Source organism: Lissotriton helveticus, chromosome 6 (genome assembly GCF_964261635.1).
Source record: "Lissotriton helveticus chromosome 6, aLisHel1.1, whole genome shotgun sequence".
In the NCBI taxonomy this organism is placed as follows: domain Eukaryota; kingdom Metazoa; phylum Chordata; class Amphibia; order Caudata; family Salamandridae; genus Lissotriton; species Lissotriton helveticus.
The window spans coordinates 908,726,743-908,754,341 of NC_136067.1; the positions used below are offsets into that span (position 1 = coordinate 908,726,743).

Here is a 27,599-nt window from a genome sequence, read left to right on the forward strand (position 1 = left end):
GAGGAAGGCGGCCAGCTGCTTGTTGACGGTCTTCTCGATGACTTTGGCCGGAAACGGGAGGAGCGAGATGGGGCGGTAGTTTTTGAGTTCGGTGGGGTCCGCTGATGGTTTTTTCAGTAGAGCGCTGAGGTCAGCATGCTTCCAGCTCTCCGGGAAGGTCGCTGTGTCGAAGGAGGTGTTGATGACGTCCCGCAGGTGGGGTGCGATGATGGAGTCGGCCTTGTTGAAGATGTGGTGAGGGCAGGGGTCGGTTGAAGATCCGGAGTGGATGGAGTTCATTGTGCGTAGGGTTTCCTCGGTGTTGATCGGGGTCCAGGCGCGGAGGGTAGTGGTGGGGGGTGCAGGTGCTGTCGTGGGGTGCGTTGGCTCTGTGCTGAAGCTGTTGTGTATGTCCGTGATCTTGTTGTGGAAGTAGGCGGCGAGGGAGTTGCAGAGGTCTTCTGATGGGGTGATGTTGTTGTTTCCGGCACTGGGGTTGGAGAGCTCTTTAACGATGTTGAAGAGTTCCTTGCTGTTGTGGGCGTTGTTGTCCAGTTGTTCCTTGAATGCGGTTTTCTTGGTGGTGTGGATCAGTTGGTGGTGTTTTCGAGTGGCGAGCTTGAGGGTGGTCATGTTGTCTGGTGTTGGGTCTCTGCGCCAGGCTCTGTCGAGGGCACGGCAGTTTCTCTTGGAGCTCTTGAGTTCGTCGGTGAACCATGGTGCTTTCTTGCTGCCGGGTCTGCTGGGCGAGGTCCTCAGTGGGGCGAGGGCGTCTGCACAGTTGCTGATCCACTTTGTGAGGTTGTTGGCGGCCTGGCTGGGGTTCGCTGAGCTTGCGGGGGGGTCCCGGCTCAGGGAGGCGGCGAGCTGGTCGGCTGTGATCTTGTTCCATCTTCTGCGTGCAACCCGTTGCTGGTGGTGGTGTATCGTGTTCTTCTTGTAGCTGAAGTGGACGCAGCTGTGGTCCGTCCAGTGGAGTCCGGTGGCGTGGCTGAAGGAGATGTCTTTGCTGGAGGAGAAGACGGGATCGAGGGTGTGTCCGGCGTAGTGGGTGGGGGTGGTAACCAGCTGCTTGAGCCCGAGGGTGGCGAGGTTGTCCAGCAGGGTGGTGGTGTTGCGGTCGTTGTTGTTCTCCAGGTGGAAGTTGAGGTCCCCGAGGAGGATGTAGTCAGCGGAGGGGAGAGCGTGCGGGCTGATGAAGTCGGCGATGTCTTCGCTGAATTGTGTGCGTGGTCCCGGGGGTCTGTAGATGAGGGTGCCTCTGAGGGTGGTCTTGGGGTCGGTGTGGATCTGGAAGTGCAGGTGTTCGGCGGCTGTGAGGGTGTCGTCAGAGTTGCACGTGATGCGGATGGTGTTCCTGTGGATGATGGCGATGCCTCCTCCGGTCTGGTTGCCGCGGTCCCTCCGGATGATCTTGTAGCCGTCTGGGATGGCGATGGCGATGTTGGGCGCTGAGGAGGCGTTCATCCATGTTTCCGTGATGAAGGCGACGTCTGGTGATGTTGTGTCGAGGATGTTCCAGAGCTCGACGGCGTGTCTGTGGACGGAGCGGGTGTTGAGCAGGATGCACTTCAGGTGGTTGTTGTTGGATCTCGGCTTGGTGGGTCCGGGTGCGGGGCAGGTCCGGAAGCAGGAGAACTTGCAGGAGTGGCAGCTGAAGGGTCCGTGGGTGCGCCTCGGGGCGGCTTGGTAGCAGCCAGGGATCCCGCCGGTGTTGAGTGCGAAGAGTTCGGTGGCGTCGTAGGTCAGTCCGGTCGTCTTCCGTCGGTGGGGACCAGGGGTCCTGGCACTGGGCGCGGTCCAGGCGCGGACGGGTGCAGACGGGCTTACCTTTGGCGTGCCTTCGGCGCACAATCGGTGCGCCCGCTGCGCGTCAACACTGCGCGTACGCACGGTCGCCATTTATGGCGAAGTGGGAGGGAGGGAGGAGCAGCTGGGAGGCGGGCGCGGGGAGGGTACCGAGGGAAAAGGGGGCGTGGCCGCACGCAGGCGGCGGGAATCGGAGAGCGGGGGGGGCACAAGGGGGAGAGGGAGACAATGGGAGCAGGCAATCTAGCAACAATATGGGGGACAGACAGTACAGATTAAAGCACCGAACGAGAAAAAACAGGCAGAGACCAAACAATCACGTAATTACGGCGGAGGGCAGGGTTGACGGGGCGGGCTCAGCGAGGCTGAGAACAGCAGCGGGGAGGAAACGCACACGCTACAGCAGGTGGCCGTGCGGCGCGGGGGTGTCTTGAGGGCAGGTCACCATCCATTCCTCATCCAACCACCCATCCATCCACCCATCCATCCAGCCACCCTTCCACTCTGCCACCCACCCATCCATCCATCCACTCTGCCATCCATCCATTCATCCACTATATTTATCCATCCATCCATCCACTCTGTGATCCTCTCCTATCCATCTCTACACTCTGCCACCCAGCCATCCATTCTTCCATCTATCCACCTAGTTTGCCATCTATCCATCCACTCTGTCATCCATCTATCTAGTATTCTATTTGTCTATCCATCCACCATGCCATCCATTCACCCATCGACTCTGCCATGTATTCATCAATCAATCTACTCTGCCATCCATGCATTCAACCATCCACTCTGCCATCCACCAATCCACTCTGCCATCCATCATCCATCCATCCATTAACCATGCCATCCATCCACGAACCACCCTGCTATCCATCTACACACCCATTCATCCAGCCATACACTCTGCCATCTATCCATCCACCTTGTCATCCATCCATTCACCCATCCATCTATTCATCAATCTGCCATCCATCCATCCACTCTGCCATCCATTCGTTCACTCTGCCATTCATCCATCCAGTGTACCACCCATCGAACCATTCACTCACCCATCCATCCACTTTGCCATCTATCCATCCCTACACTCAGCCATCCATCCACTCTTTCTGCCATCTATCCATCCATTCATCCATCCATCTGTCCATCAACTCTGCCTTTCATCCACCCATCCATTCTGCCATTCATCCATCAATCCATCAACTCTGCTGTCCATTTATCCATCCACCAATCCTCTCTGTCATCCATCCATCATCTACCCATCTATCCATCCATCTATCCACTCTGCCATCCTACCCTCTATCCACTCTGACAGCCATCCCTCCACCCACTCTGCCATCCATCCACGCACTCACTATGCCATCCATCCAACCAGCAATCCATCTATCTACTCTGTCATTTATCTATTCACGTTGCCATCCATCCATCCATTTGTCAACTCTGCCATCCATCCATCCATCCACTTTGCCCCCGACTCTGCCGTTATCCATACAAATAGCCATCCATCCATTCATCTTTTCACCCACTCATCCAGCCATTCTTTTACTCTCCCATACTTTCACCTATCCATGCACCTATCCATTCATCCATTTACGCCGCCATCCTTTCACCTGGCCATCCATCCATCCATCCATCCATCCATCCATCCATCCTTTTACCTGTCCATTCACCTATCCAACCACCCCTTTACTCTTCATCCTTTTACCTGTCCATCTACCTATTCATTCACTTATCCATCTATTCATTTACTCAGATATCCTTTCATCTGTCTATCCACCTAATCCACTCATTCATCCACATATCCTTCTTTCCACTATTTCTTCTTTCTATTTCTGTTCTATTTACCCAATTGACTTTTTTCCCTGCTTGCTCTTCTACTGATGCTGTATTCTTGCCGAGTTTTAGACAGAAGAGGCCTATAAAGAGCCCCATTCTCATTGTAGCTGCTGCATCAGGGGTTTCACAATGCCCCTGTACTCCATCAAGCATCTCTCAGCATCCTCCTCTTCTCTATACTCCCCAATCTCCTCCACAGCCACACAGTGGGAATGCAAGACTCAGTGCTCTGAGGAGTTTGTAAGCTGTCTTGTTATGTTTTATAAATGGCGAATAAATAATGTAAATTTAGCAGAAGGGAATGTACTGAAACATAACTCTAAGGACCATAATTATGTTGGGGTTGTTTTGCTTTTGCACAACCCTAAAGTGCGATTTATCAAGCCACAAAAGGCCACTTTGTGTGCCCATGAGTGGCTTCATAGTTCTGGAGTAACGCAACACAGCGCAAATCACTGTATTGTGTTACTCTGCCCCAGGGAGGCCTCCATGAACATTGTGTGGGTGTTCCCATGCAGCACTCATGGATTTTGATGCAATCTCAGATTTACTATTACTGGTAGACCTGAAAATGCACCAAAATGCTACTCCTTCCTAGTTGAGGCGTAACAAGGAGAAATAGCACATAGGACAGCTGTTAGCCCCCTCCATTATGAACCCTATTCCCTCCCAATACTCCCGACCCTGCTCAATGAAAAGTGATTACCACCCTGCGTCCACTGCCAATTCTAACATGACCCCACCGAGGCAAATCCACCCCATCCTTTCCAACTTTGACAGAGAACCTCATCGCAATCTGAGATGCAGCAACTCTGACATCCTCACCAGGTTGAACATCTCCCAGACTCTCACTCCCCTAATCCACTACGTCTCAAATGTGTATTACTAAACTGCAGATCAGCCAATAAACACGCATCAGACATATTTGACCTCATCCAACACAATGACTTAGATATTATCTTGCTCACTGAAACTTGATTAAAGTCCGCCTCCACTTCTATCTTAGACCTCCTAGCTCCTCCCATGATATTATCAGGCTTGACAGAGAGCTAAAGACGGTTGGGAGGATAGCTTGTATCCACTGGAACACTCTCTCGATCTCTCACGTGGAGTCCTCTCCCCCTTCCTCTTGTGAATACCTAAGCCTAAGCATCTGAGGTAAGAACCTACCGATCTGCAAACTACACACCATCCACCACCCCTAGGGATAACCTCCCTTTCATTGAGCAATTATTGGAAATCATCTCTAGCAATATCGACTCTGCTGTGTCACAAATCTTCCTGGGTGATTTAAACCTGCATTGGTCTAGCCCTAACGATCCAGCAGTAGCATTCCTTAAATCATTTCTAAATGCTCATGAATTAACTCAGCACTGTGACAAACCAACCCATAATAAAGGAGAAACTCTTGAACTTATCATCTTCAAGGAACAGCCTATCACCTTAGACTCCATACCCACCTCGTGACTGGTCTGACCACCACAGAATCCTTTTCTTTATAAACAGGGAGGTGGTGATGAAGAAGGCTCAATCTTTGAAATCAATGGTATGGAAAAGGGACCTCAGATCAGTACACCTCAGCAATCTCGCTGACCACTGTAAATCTGTCCTCTCCTCTTAAGCCGACCTGGATGCCTACAATTCAACCATTACCAACATCATGGATGACTTTGCACCACTCCAGCTTAAAAATGCCTAATCTAAAATATCCAAACCTTGGTATAACAACAACATAAACACAGAACGTCGCAAACTTAGAGCAGCTGAACGCTCTTGGCGATCCAATCCCTCCCCGGACCAACTAAAACTTCTGAGAGAGTACAGGAACCTCTACAACAAATTGATCAAGAGAGCTAAGGCTGACTATTTCAGACTACAATTAGACCAAGCGGCAAACCGCCCCAAGAAACTTTTTGAACTGGTCAAACAGCAATCGGTTTCTACGCTAAACCTCTCTGATCCAGTTGGCGACCATCCCTCCTGTGAAGATTTTGATGCCTTCTTCACGGAGAAATCACGCCTCATTTCTATTGACCTTGCCTCTAAGAAGGCCCTATTACCCTCTTCTATTGCCTCCTCACCCCCTGACTGCTTTGAAACATATAACTCGCCCCTCCTGATCGCTTAGAATAATGCGTCATGGGGCACATGTTCACCATTTACTGAAAAAGACATCAACAAAATTCTTCAGACTATAAACCCGTCCAACCACTTTGGAGACCAGTTGCCCACGATGAGTTCGCTCTCATCCCTACCTGGACGAAAATTGTAAATGCTTCCTTATCCCAATGCATGGTCCCTGACTGCTTAAAAGCAGGTCAGGTCTCACCTATTCTAAAAAAAAACACCGCTGACAAATCTAATCTCAATAACTTCCGTCCCATCTCCAACATCCCTACTCTAGCGAAACTCCTTGAAAAATGTGTTCAATCCCAACTTTGTGCTCACATAGAGAAGTATCAACTATTAGACCAGCATCAATCCAGTTTTCGGAGGAGGCACAGCACCGAATTTGCCCTCACACAAGTTATGGATGACATTTTGAAAATGCTTGATCATAATGAATCTTGCCTGCTAATACTCCTGGACCTTTCCTCAGCTTTCGACACAGTTAATCATGACAACCTCCTATCCATCTTACAATATATAGAATGGGTTTCTCGGATTTGGTGCTTCAATGGTTCACATCTTTCCTCCAGCACAGATCACAAAGATTCAAGTCAAACCACTCTGTCTCCCAGCATTCTCCAGTAATCATAGGGGTCCCCCAAGGGTCCGCCCTTTCTCCCATCCTCTTCAACCTCTTCCTGGAACCTCTAGCTAACGCACTAAACTCAAGGAACATTTTCTTCCACCTGTATGCTGACGACACACAACTCTACCTGAAAATGTAATCCCTGGAAAATATCATCTCACTCAATACTATCATAACGTCTACTCACAATTGGTTAACCAAGAACCATCTCCTGCTTAACACCGCCAAAACGGAGTTCCTGCTCATCTCCCCTCTGAAACACATCCCCAATCTAGATCTCTGGCTGACACACTTCACTGCTTTCAACTGCACTCCGATTATCATAGACTCAGCCAAATTGCTCGGAATCACCATGGACAAGCACCTGAATATGATCAATCACATCAGCAATGTTTGTAAAGGGACAAACCACTTGATAAGGACTCTTAAAAATATCAAACCTTTCCTGTCACAAAATGATTTCAAGCATGTGGTACAAGCACTTGTCCTGCCGAGGTTAGACTATGGCAGTGCTACTCTCTGTGGCCTTCCCAAATACGCTTTGACGCCACTATGGGCCTCACTGAACTCCGCGGCAAGATCAGTTACTGGTGCCAAACGAAAGGAGCACATTTTACCAGTTCTTAAATCTCTCAACTGGCTACCCTATGAAGCACGAATTCAGCTGAGGATTGCAATTCTAGCACACAAAGCCCTTCACTTCAATACTCCCAGGTACCTGGCACAAAAACTTGAACTATTCTGTGGGGAGAGAGCATCAAGAAGCGCCTCTACTTTCCTCTTGAAACCTTGCATCCTTAGCAAAAAGAGAACTTGTCACCAAGCTTTCCCAGGTGCTGCCCCAAAGATTTGGAACTCTCTACCACCGGAAGTATGCAAACTCACCTCGATGAGGGTGTTCAAACTGAAACCAAAAGATTTCTAATGAGCAAATTCGTACCCTTGTGGGTTAGGCTCTCGGGATCGGGTGACTTTTTTCCTATTACCATGGAACCTTCATTTGATACGGATCTGCTACTATGCATATTACTGCCCCCCCCCCCATGGTCCACTTACTTCTGTTTATTATATGATCCCTGTTGTTTACTATGCTTATTTTTGCCCCCCTCATGGCCCGCTTACTTCTGTTTACTGTATTATTTATTTATTTATTTAATATATTTATAGTGCGCTGACCTGTCACCCAAAGGGCATCCTGGCGCTTTAATCCGGAACCATGCACCTTAGCCACTATAACCGCTCAAGCATTTTTTGGGAATAAGTGAGTTTTTAAAGCCTTCCTAAACGGAAAGTAGTCCTTGTGACTCCTCAAAGAGAGTGGGAGGGAGTTTCAAAATTTGGCTGCTGCCACGCTAAAAGAGCGGCCACCCATCCTCACTCTTTGAAACCTTGGAACCACCAAAAGGTGAGCGGATGAAGACCGCAGAAGCCGTGGAGCCGCGTACCACGCAAACATGTTTTGCAGAGGGACGGGGCCCAAAAGGTGTACAGCCTTAAACAACAAACATGCCGCTTTGCCGCTTTAAACTGTACCCGCAGACCTACCGGGAGCCAGTGCAGATCTCGTAAAGCGAGAGTGGAAGAACTGGACCTAGGACGAGAGAGGGCCAGCTTAGCGGCCATGTTCTGCACCCGCTGTAACTTCCCTATCAAATTTTTTGGAGCCTCCAGAAGAAGTCCGTTGCAATAGTCAAGACGACTTAGTATGGTCCCACGGACTACTTCTGGTCTGGCTTGGGCGGGGAGAAGAGGCAGAACTTTGCGTAGCATGCGTAACAGCATCATACACGTTGCAGTAGTTTTATTGACGTGTATATCAAGTTGTAAACTAGGGCCAAACATAACCCCCAAGTTACGGGCTGAATCCGATGCCAGCACTGGTTCGAGGAAAGTGCTGGGCCAAAAGTTCTCAGGAAGTGCCCGCGGAATCCGGTCAGTGGAACAGTGGAGCACCTCCGTCTTCGAGCTATTGAATTGCAGGGAGTTAGCTCGTAGCCAGTCCGCTGTGGCTGCCATGCAGCGATGGAAAGTATCCAGCGAGACCGCCTTATGCCCTTCCAGTGAAAAGACCAGCTGGGTGTCATCGGCATAATTAAATGCCGAGACGCCAAAAGATTTTATTAGCTGGACTAAAGGGCGGAGGTATAAGTTGAACAATATAGGGCTGATGGCCGAGCCCTGTGGAACCCCCTGTCCTATACTCCTTGGCTCAGAGCTGAATGGCGGAAGTGAGACCAGCTGCTGCCTGCCACCAAGGTAGGATATCAGCCAATCTCTAGCTCCCTCAGTGACCCCGCATTCCTCCAGCCTCCTTACCAGTATGATCCTCGTCTTTTACTAATTTGTTGTTGTCATTATACTCTTGCCCTCTTTTGTAAAATGCTCTGATATCCTTCGGGATCTAGTTTGCGCTATATAAAACTTTATAAATAAATACATTTATAAATAAATATCTTTATTTCTCCTCATTAACCTATTGCATCAGAAGCAGACTAGTTTCAGACCCGGATATAGTACTGAGACAGCCCTCTTAAGGGCCATGGAATACCAGAAAAAAACCTTGGATCAAGGAGGATCAGCTGTGCTCATTCTTCACGACTTGAGCGCAGCTATCAACACTTTCTCCCATGCCATCCTCCTACACAGACTGGAGCCCCTGGGCATCACTGGAAAGGCACTAAAATGGCTAACCTCATTCCTTGATAATAGAAGCTTCCAGGTCAGGGAAGGACTCTGTTTGTCGGAGGTCCATCAGCTCAGATGTGGAGTGCCTCAGGGCCCATCCTTGAGCCCCACCCTCTTTAATGTGTATGTGTGTCCCTTAGCTGACATTATTTGCTCATCAGGTTGTACAACGGCCCCCACAAGGATGCCTGGCCTCCACCTTGGGGGTGCCCAGGAGTGGACACCTCACAGGGAAAGCCAGGATGGCTTCCACAGCGGTATTCGTACAAGCGCCTTGAGACCCTTGCGGGTGAGTAGTGCGCTATACAAGTATCAATTTACATTACATTTACATTACAATGGTGTCATACACTGACGACACCCAGATTGTCATTTCCCCGGTTCCTATCATCTGCCTTACATCTGAGAAACTGTCTATCTGTATGGAACAAGTGAATAATTGGATGGCTACTAATTGCCTTCAACTAAACGACGACAAAACAGAGGTCATGGTTGTCAGGAACAATCAATCTCTCCAGAACCATCTCCTCTGGCCATCATGCATGGGTGACCTTCCTTCTCCCAAATCGGAAGTAAAAGGTTTAGGCGCTTTACTGTATTATGATCTCACAATGGCCCCTCAGGCCAAAATAGTGGCAGTGACATGCTTGGACCTTCTTTGAGTTGTCTCTAGGTTTTACAAAAAACATCCTGCAAAGTTTGTGGTTATGAATACAGCTTTAATAGCGCAAAACACCTTTGTGTAACAAAGGGTACCTGTGGATCAGGTTTTTTGTTTGTTAAAATAAATTGAATGTATACTTTAAATGATTAGAAGCAAAATAAGTCAAATACATTTTTTTGCTATTGTTTCACAATCTTTTGTCTAGGCTTTTGCTCCGGTGCAAAAAAAAGGTGTATGCATTCAATGAGTCGAGCACAAAATGTTGCTTTATTACCTTTAAGTTCGCATCAGAAATGGTGCTTAAAGAGTATTTGATCACATTTAAGCAACAATGCAAAGGTTTATGTAGTTTTACTCAGGGAACAGCCTGAATCTAAAGAGTACCTATTCTGAGCAAATATGGAAGAGATGTGGGAGTGAGCGATCCCCATTTTATTTCCCTGTGTGCTAGTTAAACTTTTATTGGGAGCTTTTATATCCCTGGATAGTTTCCAATCATTGCATTTTATCGTATGTATTGTTTTCTTTAGACGTACTTTGTGCAAAAACCTATTTCTTCTTTTGTCCCTAAAATAAATATCAGGGTACAATGCAGACTTGCTTTTAGGGTGAGACATTGTGGATGTTCTGAGCAAAAATGCTAGAAGCAGAAGAAACATTGGTAGAATGCGTTACAATGACATCTGAAAACCAGAAGTGGTTACAATCACAATGTCATTATTTCAACCCATTCTTTTTGCAATTCATTCAATACCTTGTGTATTGAAACAGTGAGGAAAAAACTCATGGCCCTATTCACAAAGTGCTTCCGCACCTCTGGCAGAGACCCCACAGGCGTGGCAGGATCTCTGTACTACAGTTACCCAGGGCTTTAAGTGGGCCGGGTCTCACCGGGTCAGAGCACCGGCAGTTTTTTTAAGGAGGCCTCGAAACGGGTCTCTATCGGGCTCTGTTATGTGCCCTGGCAGAGGCGGTCCGTTTTTTTCGAGCGTTATAGGGAAAAGGAAATCCTTTAAAGAGAGTAATTTTCTCTCTGGATTTCTCTTCTCTTTTCGGAACTCAGGAGCAGCAACTGTTGTGGTGTCACTAGGGCTTTATGTGAAAGCTTTTTCAATATTATATACAAGCCACAGTTGCTGCTTATTTATCTTATGGAACTAACAACCATTGACAAAGCCAATAGTCCTGACTTGTTGTAGGTATGATGTGACTTGTTGTATAATATATCTGGATGCAATGACATAAACAGCAAAATACCAGTAGGGTGGCACATTATGCTGAGCACAAAAAATTGTAGCTTATGTGTTTTTAAGCCACGCCCTTAATTACATTGGCCACGCCCCCCTGAGAGACCCCTCAGTTTTTTCATCCCACTTAAAGCCCTGCAGTTACCCATTGCGGGGATCTCGCCAAGAGTGCGTACCGCCCCTCATATAGGGTCTAAGAAAATGTAATCATCTCATCCCCCTATCCTACTCAGTTGGCACCCCCTTGCTGGCCTGCACCACCTTCTAAACCATCTTTATCTCGACCAGCCCTCCTGCTTAATTTACAGAAAAGCTCAGCGTCTCTGGTGGTTCTTGGCACACCCTGAGCTAGTACATGATCAGACTGCAGACTAAGAAGAATAAAAAAGAAAAAACAAGGGCAACAGGCCGTTTGTAGCTATGAACCATTTTCAGGAGCAACATCCCTGTATCCATCAGGAACGCCCAATGCCGATCCGATTTTGGACTCACCTCTTTATAGAGCACTCCCTTTCCTATAATTGTTTGACTATATGCTTGTCTTTGACCCTGTACAACACTCCTCTGCCTTTTGGTGAGTCTTTGCGCTATAGAAATACGATATACATTTATATGCACATAAGTATTTGGTACATTGAGGCATATTGAACATCTCATATAAATATTCAGTTAATGGAAAAATGTAACCCAACATTAAAAGATGTAGTGGTTTGAAAGGCAGGAATAGATCGAAGCAGCCATTAAGTGCCTGTAAAACAAACTGGTAATCATGTTGTATAATATATCACACAGGTACCTCAGGCACCCTTGCTTTTTTTAATAAATTCTCGTGACCCCTGAAGGTCCTCCACTGACAACTGCACCCCATATTTTGCATAGAAAATTTTGAAAGTGCCACCAAATAATTGTTTTACAAAAGGGGGTGGTGATGGACGGAGCATCTGAACCAATCAAACACTCACACCCAGTCAAAAGATCTGGGTTTGATCCATCACCGTTCTTTAGCCCACTCTGCCACCCTAGTTCAGACATGGCTATATGCAAATCAGTCTGACCCTGTGCCTCATGGGAACAGTCCAGCCCGAACTGCCAAGCAATGCACTCCCTGGTCCGGAAACAAGCTTCCGAGTTCCGGTTTCTGGCATTACAGCCGTCTTCAGCCCGGCCTGCTTGAATCCAGTGGCAAAGTGAGCAAGGGACTCACGTCTGAGCATACCCTGCCACACTTATGGCGGCCAAAAGCGGTACAAAAGGGGGTGGTGATGGTCGGAGCATCTGAACCAATCAAACACTCACACCCAGTCAAAAGATCTGGGTTTGATCCATCACCGTTCTTTAGCCCACTATGCCACCCCAGTTCAGACATGGCTATATGCAAATCAGTCTGACCCTGTGCCCCATGGGAACAGTCCAGCCCGAACTACTAAGTCATGCCTTCCCTGGACCGGAAACAAGCTTCCGAGGACCGGTTTCTGGCATTACAGCCGTCTTCAGCCCGGCTTGCTTGAATCCAGTGGCAAAGTGAGCAAGGGACTCACATCTGAGCATACCCTGCCACACTTATGGCGGCGAAAATCGGTACAAAAGGGGGTGGTGATGGACGGAGCATCTGAACCAATCAAACACTCACACCCAGTCAAAAGATCTGGGTTTGATCCATCACCGTTCTTTTGCCCACTCTGCCACCCCAGTTCAGACATGGCTATATGCAAATCAGTCTGACCCTGTGCCTCATGGGAACAGTCCAGCCCGAACTGCCAAGCCATGCCTTCCCTGGACCGGAAACAAGGTTCCGAGGACAGGTTTCTGGCATTACAGCCGTCTTCAGCCCGGCTTGCTTGAATCCAGTGGCAAAGTGAGCAAGGGACTCACGTCTGAGCATACCCTGCCACACTTATGGCGCCCAAAAGTGGTACAAAAGGGGGTGGTGATGGACGGAGCATCTGAACCAATCAAACACTCACACCCAGGCAAAAGATCTGGGTTTGATCCATCACCGTTCTTTAGCCCACTCTGCCACCCCAGTTCAGACATGGCTATATGCAAATCAGTCTGACCCGGTGCCTCATGGGAACAGTCCAGCCCGAACTGCCAAACCATGCCCTCCCTAGACTGGAAACAAGCTTCCGAGGACCGGTTTCTGGCATTACAGCCGTCTTCAGCCCGGCTTGCTTGAATCTAGTGGCAAAGTGAGCAAGGGACTCACGTCTGAGCATACCCTGCCACACTTATGGCGGCCAAAAGCGGTACAAAAGGGGATGGTGATGGACGGAGCATCTGAACCAATCAAACACTCACACCCAGTCAAAAGATCTGGGTTTGATCCATCACCGTTCTTTAGCCCACTCTGCCACCCCAGTTCAGACATGGCAATATGCAAATCAGTCTGACCCTGTGCCTCATGGGAACAGTCCCGCCCGAACTGCCAAGCAATGCACTCCCTGGTCCGGAAACAAGCTTCCGAGGACCGGTTTCTGGCATTACAGCCGTCTTCAGCCCGGCTTGCTTGAATCCAGTGGCAAAGTGAGCAAGGGACTCACGTCTGAGCATACCCTGCCACACTTATGGCGGCCAAAAGCGGTACAAAAGGGGGTGGTGATGGTCGGAGCATCTGAACCAATCAAACACTCACACCCAGTCAAAAGATCTGGGTTTGATCCATCACCGTTCTTTAGCCCACTATGCCACCCCAGTTCAGACATGGCTATATGCAAATCAGTCTGACCCTGTGCCCCATGGGAACAGTCCAGCCCGAACTGCCAAGCCATGCCTTCCCTGGACCGGAAACAAGCTTCCGAGGACCGGTTTCTCACATTACAGCCGTCTTCAGCCCGGCTTGCTTGAATCCAGTGGCAAAGTGAGCAAGGGACTCACATCTGAGCATACCCTGCCCCACTTATGGCGGCCAAAAGCGGTACAAAAGGGGGTGGTGATGGACGAAGCATCTGAACCAATCAAACACTCACACCCAGTCAAAAGATCTGGGTTTGATCCATCACCGTTCTTTAGCCCACTCTGTACCCCAGTTCAGACATGGCTATATGCAAATCAGTCTGACCCTGTGCCTCATGGGAACAGTCGAGCCCGAACTGCCAAGCCATGCCTTCCCTGGACCGGAAACAAGCTTCCGAGGACCGGTTTCTGGTATTACAGCCGTCTTCAGACCGGCTTGCTGGAATACAGTGGCAAAGTGACCAAGGGACTCACGTCTGAGCATACCCTGCCACACTTATGGCAGCCAAAATCAGTACAAAAGGGGGTGGTGATGGACGGAGCATCTGAACCAATCAAACACTCACACCCAGTCAAAAGATCTGGGTTTGATCCATCACCGTTCTTTAGCCCACTCTGCCACCCTAGTTCAGACATGGCTATATGCAAATCAGTCTGACCCTGTGCCTCATGGGAACAGTCCAGCCCGAACTGCCAAGCCATGCCTTCCCTGGACTGGAAACAAGCTTCTGAGGACAGGTTTCTGGCATTACAGCCGTCTTCAGCCCGGCTTGCTTGAATCCAGTGGCAAAGTGAGCAAGGGACTCACGTCTGAGCATACCCTGCCACACTTATGGCGCCCAAAAGTGGTACAAAAGGGGGTGGTGATGGACGGAGCATCTGAACCAATCAAACACTCACACCCAGTCAAAAGATCTGGGTTTGATCCATCACCGTTCTATAGCCCACTCTGCCACCCCAGTTCAGACATGGCTATATGCAAATCAGTCTGACCTTGTGCCTCATGGGAACAGTCCAGGCCAAACTGCCAAGCCATGCCTTCCCTAGACTGGAAACAAGCTTCTGAGGACAGGTTTCTGGCATTACAGCCGTCTTCAGCCCGGCTTGCTTGAATCCAGTGGCAAAGTGAGCAAGGGACTCACGTCTGAGCATACCCTGCCACACTTATGGCAGCCAAAAGCAGTACAAAAGATGGTGATGGACGGAGCATCTGAACCAATCAAACACTCACACCCAGTCAAAAGATCTGGGTTTGATCCATCACCGTTCTTTAGCCCACTCTGCCACCCCAGTTCAGACATGGCTATATGCAAATCAGTCTGACCCTGTGCCTCATGGGAACAGTCCAGCCCGAACTGCCAAGCCATGCCTTCCCTGGACCGGAAGTTGGAATGGCATGGTGAGCAAAAAAATGATGGATTTAGGCCCAGATCTCTGTGCTGGAGTGAATGTATGACATTGTTCTGCATTCTGTCCATCACCTGTTGTTTTTGCAATTGTCAACCCGAGTGGGACAGGTATGCTCAGACGTGAGTCCCGTGCTCTCCATGCCACTGGAATCAAGCTATCCAGGCTGATGAGGGCTGAAAGCCCGAAACGGGTCCTTGGATGCTTGTTTCCAGTCCAGGGAGGACCTGGCTTGGCAGTTCGGGCTGGACTGTTCCCATGGGGCACAGGGTCAAGACTGATTTGCATATGGCTGGGTTCAAACTGGAATGGCATGGTGAGCAAAAAAACGATGGATTTAAGCCCAGATCTCTGTACTGGGGTGAATGTATGACATTGTTCTGCATTCTGTCCATCACCTGTTGTTTTTGCGATTGTCCCCCCGAGTGGGACGGGTATGCTCAGACGTGAGTCCCGTGCTCTCCATGCCACTGGAATCAAGCTATCCACGCTGATGAGGGCTGAAAGCCCGAAACCGGTCCTTGGATGCTTGTTTCCAGTCCAGGGAGGACCTGGCTTGGCAGTTCGGGCTGGACTGTTCCCATGGGGCACAGGGTCAAGACTGATTTGCATATGGCTGGGTTCAAACTGGAATGGCATGGTGAGCAAAAAAAACGATGGATTTAGGCCCAGATCTCTGTACTGGGGTGAATGTATGACATTGTTCTGCATTCTGTCCATCACCTGTTGTTTTTGCAATTGTCACCCCGAGTGGGACGGGTATGCTCAGACGTGAGTCCCTTGCTCTCCATGCCACTGGAATCAAGCTATCCAGGCTGATGAGGGCTGAAAGCCCGAAACCGGTCCTTGGATGCTTGTTTCCAGTCCAGGGAGGACCTGGCTTGGCAGTTCGGGCTGGACTGTTCCCATGGGGCACAGGGTCAAGACTGATTTGCATATGGCTGGGTTCAAACTGGAATGGCATGGTGAGCAAAAAAACTATGGATTTAGGCCCAGATCTCTGTACTGGGGTGAATGTATGACATTGTTCTACATTCTGTCCATCACCTGTTGATTTTGCAATTGTCACCCCGAGTGGGACGGGTATTCTCAGACGTGAGTCCCGTGCTCTCCATGCCACTGGAATCAAGCTATCCAGGCTGATGAGGGCTGAAAGCCCGAAACCGGTCCTTGGATGCTTGTTTCCAGTCCAGGGAGGACCTAGCTTGGCAGTTCAGGCTGGACTGTTCCCATGGGGCACAGGGTCAAGACTGATTTGCATATGGCTGGGTTAAAACTGGAATGGCATGGTGAGCAAAAAAACGATGGATTTAGGCCCAGATCTCTGTACTGGGGTGAATGTATGACATTGTTCTGCATTCTGTCCATCACCTGTTCTTTTTGCAATTGTCACCCCGAATGGGATGGGTATGCTCAGACGTGAGTCCCGTGCTCTCCATGCCACTGGAATCAAGCTATCCAGGCTGATGAGGGCTGAAAGCCCGAAACCGGTCCTTGGATGCTTGTTTCCAGTCCAGGGAGGACCTGGCTTGGCAGTTCGGGCTGGACTGTTCCCATGGGGCACAGGGTTAAGACTGATTTGCATATGGCTGGGTTCAAACTGGAATGGCATGGTGAGCAAAAAAACGATGGATTTAGGCCCAGATCTTTGTACTGGGGTGAATGTATGACATTGTTCTGCATTCTGTCCATCACCTGTTGTTTTTGCAATTGTCACCCCGAGTGGGACGGGTATGCTCAGACGTGAGTCCCGTGCTCTCCATGCCACTGGAATCAAGCTATCCAGGCTGATGAGTGCTGAAAGCCCGAAACCGGTCCTTGGATGCTTGTTTCCAGTCCAGGGAGGACCTGGCTTGGCAGTTCGGGCTGGACTGTTCCCATGGGGCACAGGGTCAAGACTGATTTGCATATGGCTGGGTTCAAACTGGAATGGCATGGTGAGCAAAAAAACGATGGATTTAGGCCCAGATCTCTCTACTGGGGTGAATGTATGACATTGTTCTGCATTCTGTCCATCACCTGTTGTTTTTGCAATTGTCACCCCGAGTGAGACGGGTATGCTCAGACGTGAGTCCCGTGCTCTCCTTGCCACTGGAATCAAGCTATCCAGGCTGATGAGGGCTGAAAGCCCGAAACCGGTCCTTGGATGCTTGTTTCCAGTCCAGGGAGGACCTGGCTTGGCAGTTCGGCTGGACTGTTCCCATGGGGCACAGGGTCAAGACTGATTTGCATATGGCTGGGTTCAAACTGGAATGGCATGGTGAGCAAAAAAACGATGGATTTAGGCCCAGATCTCTGTACTGGGGTGAATTTATGACATTGTTCTGCATTATGTCCATCACCTGTTGTTTTTGCAATTGTCACCCCGAGTGGGACGGGTATGCTCAGACGTGAGTCCCGTGCTCGCCATGCCACTGGAATAAAGCTACCCAGGCTGATGAGGGCTGAAAGCCCGAAACCGGTCCTTGGATGCTTGTTTCCAGTCCAGGGAGGACCTGGTTTGGCAGTTCGGGCTGGACTGTTCCCATGGGGCACTGGGTCAAGACTGATTTGCATATGGCTGGGTTCAAACTGGAATGGCATGGTGAGCAAAAAAACGATGGATTTAGGCCCAGATCTCTGTACTGGGTGAATGTATGACATTATTCTGCATTCTGTCCATCACTTGTTGTTTTTGCAATTGTCACCCCGAGTGGGACGGGTATGCTCAGACGTGAGTCCTGTGCTCTCCATGCCACTGGAATCAAGCTATCCAGGCTGATGAGGGCTGAAAGCCCGAAACCGGTCCTTGGATGCTTGTTTCCAGTCCAGGGAGGACCTGGCTTGGCAGTTCGGGCTGGACTGTTCCCATGGGGCACAGGGTCAAGACTGATTAGCATATGGCTGGGTTCAAACTGGAATGGCATGGTGAGCAAAAAAACGATGGATTTAGGCCCAGATCTCTGTACTGGGGTGAATGTATGACATTGTTCTGCATTATGTCCATCACCTGTTGTTTTTGCAATTGTCACCCCGAGTGGGACGGGTATGCTCAGACGTGAGTCCCGTGCTTTCCATGCCACTGGAATCAAGTTATCCAGGCTGATGAGGGCTGAAAGCCCGAAACCGGTCCTTGGATGCTTGTTTCCAGTCCAGGGAGGACCTGGCTTGGCAGTTCGGGCTGGACTGTTCCCATGGGGCACAGGGTCAAGACTGATTTGCATATGGCTGGGTTCAAACTGGAATGGCATGGTGAGCTAAAAAACGATGGATTTAGGCCCAGATCTCTGTACTCGGGTGAATGTATGACATTGTTCTGCATTCTGTCCATCACCTGTTCTTTTTGCAACCAAATAATTGTTTGGCATCTACAATGAACTGGTTGCTTCAAAGTCAGTTCAATCCACCCCTATTTGTTCTGGAGAATTTTGTAAAAACCTTATGAATCATATAGCCTGTCTGTTTACAGAAGCAGGAATCTGACATCATTCTCTATCAGCAAACTCGCCAAACCACAAGCCACCATCTCAAGATTTGGAAGCCGATTCCTTGGTGTTCAGGGCTCCTCACTTTGAAACACCCTCCCATGCACTTTAAGCTAAAAGGTGGCTATCTCAGATGTCTGAAAGGACTAAAGTTTTAAGGCCTGATTACGACTTTGGCTCAGTTGCGCCGGCTCCCCGCCAGCACAGCTGCGCCAAAGCTGCACAAGGACCATCCGCCTTATTATGAGTTGAAGTCGTGTAAAGCAGATAGCCCTTCACCTTTCCCATGACGGTGCCTGGAAAACAGGCACTGCAAAGAGAACAGCAAAAATGTTCCAGCACGGCATGGACGGTGACGTCCATGCCGTGCTGGGACTTTGGGGGAATACAGACAGAGGGGCACATGTTGTGCCCCTTAAATGTATCCCCATGGCGGGGGAGGATGGGGGCGCTGTAGGATACCCTTTCTTCTTCCGCCAGCAACCTTATCATGGAGGGGCTGTTTTGGAACTCGTAATATGCTCAGCGGGACTGCACCAGTCCCGCTGAGCATGTTACATTGTAGCCGAGCTCCGCTACAGCCAGGGATCGAATGTACCCTGGTGCAGCCGGTGGTCCTCCTCCGCAATTACTTTTAAAGTCGTAATGCGGCAGACTGACCACCACCAGAACGAGTGTGTCGGTCTTATGATTGCTGCACTCGTAATCAGGCCGTAAGTTATCATTATAGCCTGTTATTAGACGACACCCTCATCCAACAGCCAGCCATCTTTTAGCATCATCGATACACTGGAACCTCTCACCATGATACAGTGCTGTCCATCAGATGCCTAAGGGCTGCCATCTTTTTTCTCTTCACCCCCCCCCCTCCTCTTTATGTATCATGATGCCGCACCAAAACTCTAGCAGTTGATTTTCTATTCCAGAGGTCTTCAAACTGTGGGGTGGCCCCCCACCCCTCACATGGATGATGGGTGGGATGGCAGGCTCTGGGCAATAGGATCATTTAGTATGCCCCTAGAGAACACAGACAAACATCAGAGTGAAAAAAAGTGCTGTGATTTTAGTGAAGTAAACTACAGGATCTGTGAGTGGCTTTGTAATGGCCACCAGGAATATCTCTTGCTAGTCAGGTCCTGGCTGGGGGTGGGTGTCGAAGGGGGTTTCTATATAAGTCCAAACATCTCGCCCCCATTGCTGACAAAGGATCACTCTATGGACACAGAACGACAGGTCTGTTGGTCTGATGCTAGCATTTTAGAAATCCTTTATTTGACTGCACTTTTAAAACAAATAACTGACAATAGCCAAGGTATTTAAGTTGTTAAAACTGTTCAAAGCTACCAAATAACACCATTTCTTCCAAAACGCCTGCAGCCAATTCTGGTAATTTAGACAACAGCTGGTTGCATTTTGGGATTTGTTGTTTCTTATTTAACATTGTATGGATAGGCTAAAGCATTCCAGCACGCAAAGTGCTTTTGGTCAAAAAGTTACGACTGCTTGGCAAAATGAATTGGCACCTTGGGGCAATAAAGGGGCAAAATAAAAGGTAGCGTACCTTTGACACCCTCTAATCGAAGGTCCTTTACACGTTTTGTCGAATTTGCTTACAATATGTTTTCAGTTTCACATATGGGGTTGATTGTAAGAAAGAAGATGGAACATAGGTGTTGGGTAAGACTTGTAATGTCCCTCTCTAGCCGACGATCTCGATTGAATTGTTTAGCTTGCTTGCTAAATTTTACTCTGCATATATTTATTGTGATGAATTGAAACACACTACTGCAAATCAGTGTTGGATATATTTGCTATAGAATGTGCCCTGAAGTCCCGCTAAAATATTTGCAGTATTTAACATTTTAATTAAAATAATTGTTAGAAAATATATTTGTAATTTTTGGTGTAATCAAATTATTTCTTAAAAGGAGGGTGTGGTGTTTATTGTTCTGTTTGCTGTTAAACAGGCGAGTCGCTCAGTATGCAAATATAATTTTACACAGTTCTTACTTAAGACTACCCTTATACCTGATGCTTCTCTGGAGGTCTTCAAAATATACAACAGCAACTGTTTGGAGGCCCAGAAGAATAACACATTCAAATACAACTGCAGTCCCAACTGTGTAAGCCCACGCCCCATGCCCAATGCACAGTGCTCTCGGATGACTTTCAAAATCAATCAATCACGACATTTATAGAGCGCACTACTCACCCGTAGGGTCTCAAGGCGCTAGGAGGGGGGGTGCCGTTACTGCTCGAACAGCCAGGTCTTGAGCTTCTTCCTGAAGGAGAGGTGGTCTTGGGTCAGGCGCAGGTCAGTCGGGAGGGAGTTCCAGGTCTTGGCGGCCAGGTAGGAGAAGGACCTTCCTCCTGTTGTCGCTCTTCGGATGCGGGGGACGGCGGCGAGGGCGTGGCTGGTTGATCTGAGGTGGCGCTTGGGAGCGTAGAAGTTGATTCGGTTGTTGAGGTAGCTCGGGCCTTGGTCGTGTAGGGCTTTGTGTGCGTGGGTGAGGAGACGGAAGGTGATTCTTTTGTTGACGGGGAGCCAGTGCAGGTCTCTCAGATGTCCGGGATGTGGCTGTTTCGCGGGATGTCGAGGATGAGTCTGGCTGAGGCGTTCTGGATCCGCTGGAGTCTCTTCTGGAGCTTGGCGGTGGTTCCGGCGTAGAGGGCGTTGCCGTAGTCCAGTCCGCTGGTGACGAGTGCCTGGGTGACAGTCTTCCTGGTCTCGGTGGGGATCCACCAGAAGATCTTCCGTAGCATGCGCAGGATGTTGAAGCATGACGAGGAGACGGCGTTGACTTGTCTGGTCATGGAGAGGGAGGAGTCCAGGATGAAGCCCAGGTTGCGTGCGTGGTCCGTCGGTTTGGGTGCGGTGCCCAGGGCGGGGGGCCACCAGGAGTCGTCCCAGGCGGAGGGCGAGGAGCCCAGGATGAGGACCTCCGTCTTGTCTGAGTTCAGTTTCAGGCGGCTGGTCGTCATCCACTCGGCTACATCTCTCATCCCTTCGTGCAGGTTGGCTCTGGCGGCGGCGGGGTCGTTGGTCAGGGAGAGGATCAGCTGGGTGTCGTCGGCGTAGGAGATTATGTTGAGGTTGGCTCTGTGCAAACACTGTAAGTAAATATACACCAGGTACCCAAATGAGGCTTCCTTGGGCCCAGTTTTTAGGATGCTAATGAAAGTTTATTGCAAAATCAATGGGGCTAGAGGGATGAATGCATGTTTTGTGCATTGTAAACTGTAGCAGCCGCTAGACACAGTGCGTAGTAATGGTGCCATGGACCCTGGAGCAATCAAGGTGAGTCGTCTCCCCTTCCCCTGTGTCCACTGGATGTACAGTGAAAATATAGTCATGATGTGAGTGCATGGTTCCCTAACACCCCTTGGCCGTGGTGCCACTGCACTTGCTGCGTTATTGATAGCGCCACCTCTTGCTAGACAGATGGCTTTGATACAGTATAACTATCTGTAAACATTCCTCGTAATTGTCTGACAGTTTAGCTCTTCAATTAGTAGCCATAACACCAAGTTTGTATTCATTTTCTGCCTTTTCACCTTTTCTTCCAAATGCATTCTGGGATTTGCAGGTGTGTACCATTAGAAAAGCCTCTGTAATCTCCACATGATATATGCTCATAACTTTATTGTTTTCAAACATTGTGCGTAACTAAAGGGAGGGTACCTTGAATTGCCACCTGTTTTTCGTTGTTATTTATTCCATGTATAACATTAGTTTATTACACCCAGAGACTCAACTTGTGATCTCCAGTCGAAGTGTTCACTCATAAACATCACTTCATGATTCTCAATGGAGTTAAGTGGTGTGATGTTAGGAAACTAATTGCTGTTATTTAAGGGGACAGGGGAAATGCAATGCAAGCTTACAGGAAACACGAGAATACGAGTTTTTATGTTTTAAAAAAATTATTTAAAAGAAATATGTGCTGAAGCCAAAGGAAGCCTCCTTACACCGCCACACTTTGTAATACACAATACATACCATTAAATGAACAAAGCCAGTGTTGTCTCTACCCAAATTGACTTTATGTTTTGTGCAGTTTTGCTTTTCGTGGACTTTTTAATTAGCAAATGGTTGCATTGGTAGTTTTTAAAAAAAATATAAACACCTAGGGCTTTATTTATGAAGGCCTTGCGCCGCCAGTGCGTCACTTTTAACATGGGAAAAAGTGACGCACCGGTGGCGCAAGACTTTCATAAATGAGGCCCCTAGTTATACCTTCTCCTGTTATTTACATGATGTGCATAATACTCCAGCCCAATGCTCAAGCCAGGCTGAACTGCCCTAAATGAGTTAGGTATGGATTGTGTAACGTGCTCAGCACTGTCCTTCCACTCACAATACATGATTTTTCTTACTTTCTTAGGCCAATTAGGCCAGGGATTGGCGAAAGACAAAAGACGTTTGAGGAGTTTGTCGAAGAACAGCTGAAAGTGGACTCCGAAATAGTAGAAAAACAGCCGCCAGAGAGGAAACAGGTACATAACACATAGCTGCCTATATGCAAAATAATATTTCCCTATTTTATGGGCCTTTCCTACATAAAATGGAATACAAATTGTAATGACAATACTAGAGAGGAACTTTGGGGGTGCAGTTTTACTGAGTTTGTTCACTGTTTGCTTAGTATTATTGTATATGTGTACTATACTCGTCAGCAACTCTGATAAATCTCTCCAGCGGTGCAAAGGAAGGGATTCCCCAGGCGTCAAGAGGCAACTCTGTCACCTAACACACCCAAGGGTGATCCCAGTTGAAATTCTCAGGATCCGAAACAACATCCCTGTATCCATCAGGACCACTAAAACCCTGCCCCAATTTAGGAAGATGCTGAATACATACCTCTTTATGAAACTCCACACAGGGCTTTAAGACAGTGCATCCGGTGCCATGGCACTGGGCACTGACCCCTGGGGCACTGAGTTTTTAAATATATGATGGATTTAAAAACACCTGCTGCAGAGTTCCTTGCCATCAGCAATCTTCAGGTAGCAATAAATATGTAAAAATAACTCTGGTGATAATGGACCTGCTGGAGGGAGATTCTAGTTTTGTCTAGTGGAAGTTCTCACTTGTCATAAAGTAGCACAGAGGGTTAATACACGTGCAGCAAATAAAGTTTACCATACAGATCACAAAAGTGCATACAATGTAGATGTTAAGTTTGTTACTTTTTTTTCAGGCAGATGCTTTTGTAACTTGCAGTTTAAAAGTGACAATCTTAAAATAGCACAGTGAGCTATTAACTGTCTTAAAAGAGCTGCCTACAAACTTAAAGGGATATGTTAGAGCGTTAGGATTTTCTCTCCAGTCTTTCATTATCCTAATGTTGCTAAAAATATTCTCATTTGGGTAGTTTTGTTAGAGAAGTATTGGCTTTGACAATGCTTATTTAATCAGGCTTACCTGACACTGATCCTAATTTATTTTGGAAAATATTAACTGCTTCTTGGTGTATTTCAATTTGAAGTATATAGTCTGCTTTTATTCTTCAAATCTGCAATTAACATGGAAGACACTATTGGCCCGATTCTAAAAGGTAAACTGAGACAAAAGTTTAACTTTACAACGTCCAGTATTCACAGAGGGCCTTTTGTGAATACTGAAAGTCAAACTTTACGACATTCAATATTCACAAAGGGCATTTACGAGTAGTAAATGCCCTTTGTGAATACCGAAAGTCATGAAGTTAGACTTTCGTCTCAGTTAACCTTTGTTGATCAGGCCCTAAGAATATAAGTAGTTTGTGAGAAAGTGGTGGTGTGACCATACATGCAATACCCTCTGCTCTAAATTGCAAAGGATATTGCAAGTCACCTCGGAGTTCCATGACCTTATGAAGGAACTGCTTGGTGACTTGCAATATCATTATAATGTGCAGCAGGAGGTGTTTATTCCATATATCTGCACATGTCTGACTATATTTATAACCTTGTGGTAGCTATTTACTGATTAGAGTCATACGGGCATATTAACATGAGTCTATTGCAATTGAAACGAAAACACTAAGATGTTTAGAAATTCATTTTTCTTGCCTATGCTTAACTAGGTCTCAACTAGTCCTAGTTTCCATTTTGAATAATATGGCTGCTGTCCCATAATAATCACTGTGTATTTATATTTTCCCACTATACACTAGGCATGCAGCAAAATGTGTGCTGTTTGTTTGGTAATGATATGCTGCTCTTAAACAACTCCGGAGGAAGCCTTTGCTACATTCAAGGCTATTCCTGCTCACTCACTGTAGGCAGAACATCCATGAGTCTTTCCATTGTTTACTGTAAAACATTTGCATACTAGGGGATAATATTAACATGGTAGGTTTATATGAAGTTGTAATATGCTGAACTGTGATTTGTTATTGAAAAGATACTGACTGTGCAATTCTCCATTGCTTTCTATGATAACATTTATTATACAAGACCCTCAGACTGATGATGATCCAGAACTTATTTGTTCTCTACTAGGAATGCTGACCGATTTCTTGTCGATTTGATGCACAATTTGAACTTGGGCTATTTTTCTGATCTTGCTCATTATTGCATCTATTTTTATTACTGGGAGCATTTTTTCCAACTGATCTCTATGTCCTCTGATTGATTTGTTAAACTGAGCTGTATTTGTGACCTCTATATTGTACTTTAATATTTTAATAAACCTTCATGGTATGCCTAAAATTATTCATCTCAATTTCCTTTTTCCAGTTCTTTCTTTCTTGTTGACTGTATCTTTGCAGTGCTGTTTTGAAACTTGTCTTTAGGGATACATTGCCTCATTTATTCTTGAGGTCAACACTGTCCCGACTCCACATCCAGATTTCACTATCACACAGATTATCTATGCGTTAATGCACCCACACCCTTATGAACAATGGGTTAGCAAACTTCCAATTTCACTTTAAATGCTGACGTTACTTTCTGGCTCCAGTGGGATGGCATTTTCTGAATGTAGTGCCTATAGACTTTGCCATCATAAACGTAATTCTACAGTCTGAAAGAGATTGTGGTGGGAGGATTCTGCCTTTCACATTGAATAATTTTTTTAATTAATTTGAAGTTTACCTAGAGTTCCTTCTTTAGTTTTAAATGTTATACATTTTGTAATCATTTCCTTATGGCCAAAGATAGGCGAAATGGAAATGTTGAGAATCTACAAATTGTAACGGTAGTTACTTTACATGTCTCATTTCTTTATTGACAATGCTCTCAACTAATATCAATATCATTCACCAAAATCTGCTTGCAGAGGGTGCCATGTGTGTCATTGCTAGAAGTCAATGTGGAACAGTTAATTTTAAATTGTTTAGATTTTTTTTAAATGTTTTATCTTCAACATGTACAAGAGCCATAAAAAAACAACAATGCTTGGCACTTGTCACACTTTTAAAATATGTGTAAAGTTTGAAAATACTAAGTATCTGAATCTCCAAATTTCCATATGTATTTAAAAATGATTTTGTTTTTGTTACTTAAGACTTACATTCTTGTCATTCATAAAATGCTTCATGTTACTTCAAATTCAATATCATTAAAATATGAACCAAGATCATTAGGCAGTTTTACATGTACTGTTAAAGTTCTGTTCCCGGTCTTACAATGAATGGATGTTTATATCACACACTTACAGATAGACGAGTTCCTGGGCTCTTACCAAAGGACAGCGCAGCTGGGAGGAAAAACAGTAAATATACCCACTTTACCAAAATACCGCTAACAAAAATGTTTGCTCTGCACAAATTCAGTTGAACATACAGTAGAAACTGTTAAATACGTGCAGAATCGTACGCCTAGCGCGAACCAAGTCTAGTCGAAATAGGTATCAAGGAAAAACCTGATAGTTGCCAACTTTAGGGTCCTTCAGTAAAAATATCAACAGATGAAATGTATTGAAACAGATTTACAGCAAAATGAGCACAGCTGACACAAAACCATGACCAGAAAATAAAATCAGGAATATAGTCATGCTGCATCAGCAGAAAGAGGAGTGAAAAGTAATGCAGAGTGGAAGAAAGAAGAGAAATTGCATTGAAGTAAATTTAAGTGAATACGTAAACTAGATGGGTAGCTACATCAGTGGATAGAGGAGTAAAGAGTAATATAGAGTGTAAGAAAGAAGGGAAATTGCACTAAGGTAAATTTAAGCTCGTGAAAAGTAGGGGTGCGTGAAGCAGCAATGTTTTCTTTTCCAACACGCATAAATGTCTATAAAACAATTTGCTAAGACCCCTCACCTGTAGACTGAAGCAAATTTTGTAGAATTTCATCACAAGTCACTTCAACAGGCTGCAGAATAAAATAAATACCCAATCCTAATTTAGTTCTTGTGGTAAGAAAGGTACAGACAAGTAAGGGTCTCTAAAAATACAACAAAGAAGAGTTTAGGCACTTTTTATTTTACTCTTTGAATCAATTTTCTGTTTTAATATGCAGTTGCTTTACAAAATTCCCTTGAATGCAGTACTGAAAGGCATCCCAGGTCCTAATGTTACCAGCTTCTTCACTTCGAGTTTTTTCCTCTCATTGAGGGGCTTGTAGCCTTGATTATCCCATTATTAAACCAAGGCTACACGTCCCAGGACGCAAAGATGAAACCTGAACTGGAGCAGTTACCATGGAAATGAGAAACGTGCAAGCTATAAAGCTTGTCCTTAAAAACAAGAGCCCCCTTGGTCAGGCTCTAAGGGTATATTAGAACATTGGAATGTTGACAGCTCAGTTGAAGACAGTGGAATTTAGCAGGCTTGCAATGGCTGGTACATGACTTCTGCTCCCCCATTCCAATGTTTGTTCCTTTGTTTCTCCGTATTTAATTTAGAACAACCTACCTGGAGTGAGTGGAATGTTCTAATAGCCTTATAAATCTTCTGCCTCAGGCTATACTCGTTGTTAAATACCCTGTCCCCAGTTATAGGCCCACTACTGCGGCACAGGCCTATAACTTGGGTCCAGGGCCTTTGACAACCGGTATAGCTCTCGGCAGCATGCTAAAAGGTTATAAT

The 27,599-nt window shown here is 46.9% G+C and overlaps 1 protein-coding gene across 2 annotated transcripts in view; it reads left to right on the forward strand.

Annotated features, from left to right (window-relative positions):
* Window positions 1–27,599, forward strand: part of LOC144761595 (uncharacterized) — a 489,105-nt gene that overhangs the window by 307,664 nt on the left and 153,842 nt on the right. For both annotated transcript variants that reach the window (XM_078646893.1, XM_078646894.1), the window contains exons 6-7: window positions 22,968–23,079; window positions 26,228–26,281. In XM_078646893.1, coding sequence (XP_078503019.1) covers window positions 22,968–23,079; window positions 26,228–26,281 — 166 coding nt within the window. The remainder of the gene's footprint in view (window positions 1–22,967; window positions 23,080–26,227; window positions 26,282–27,599) is intronic.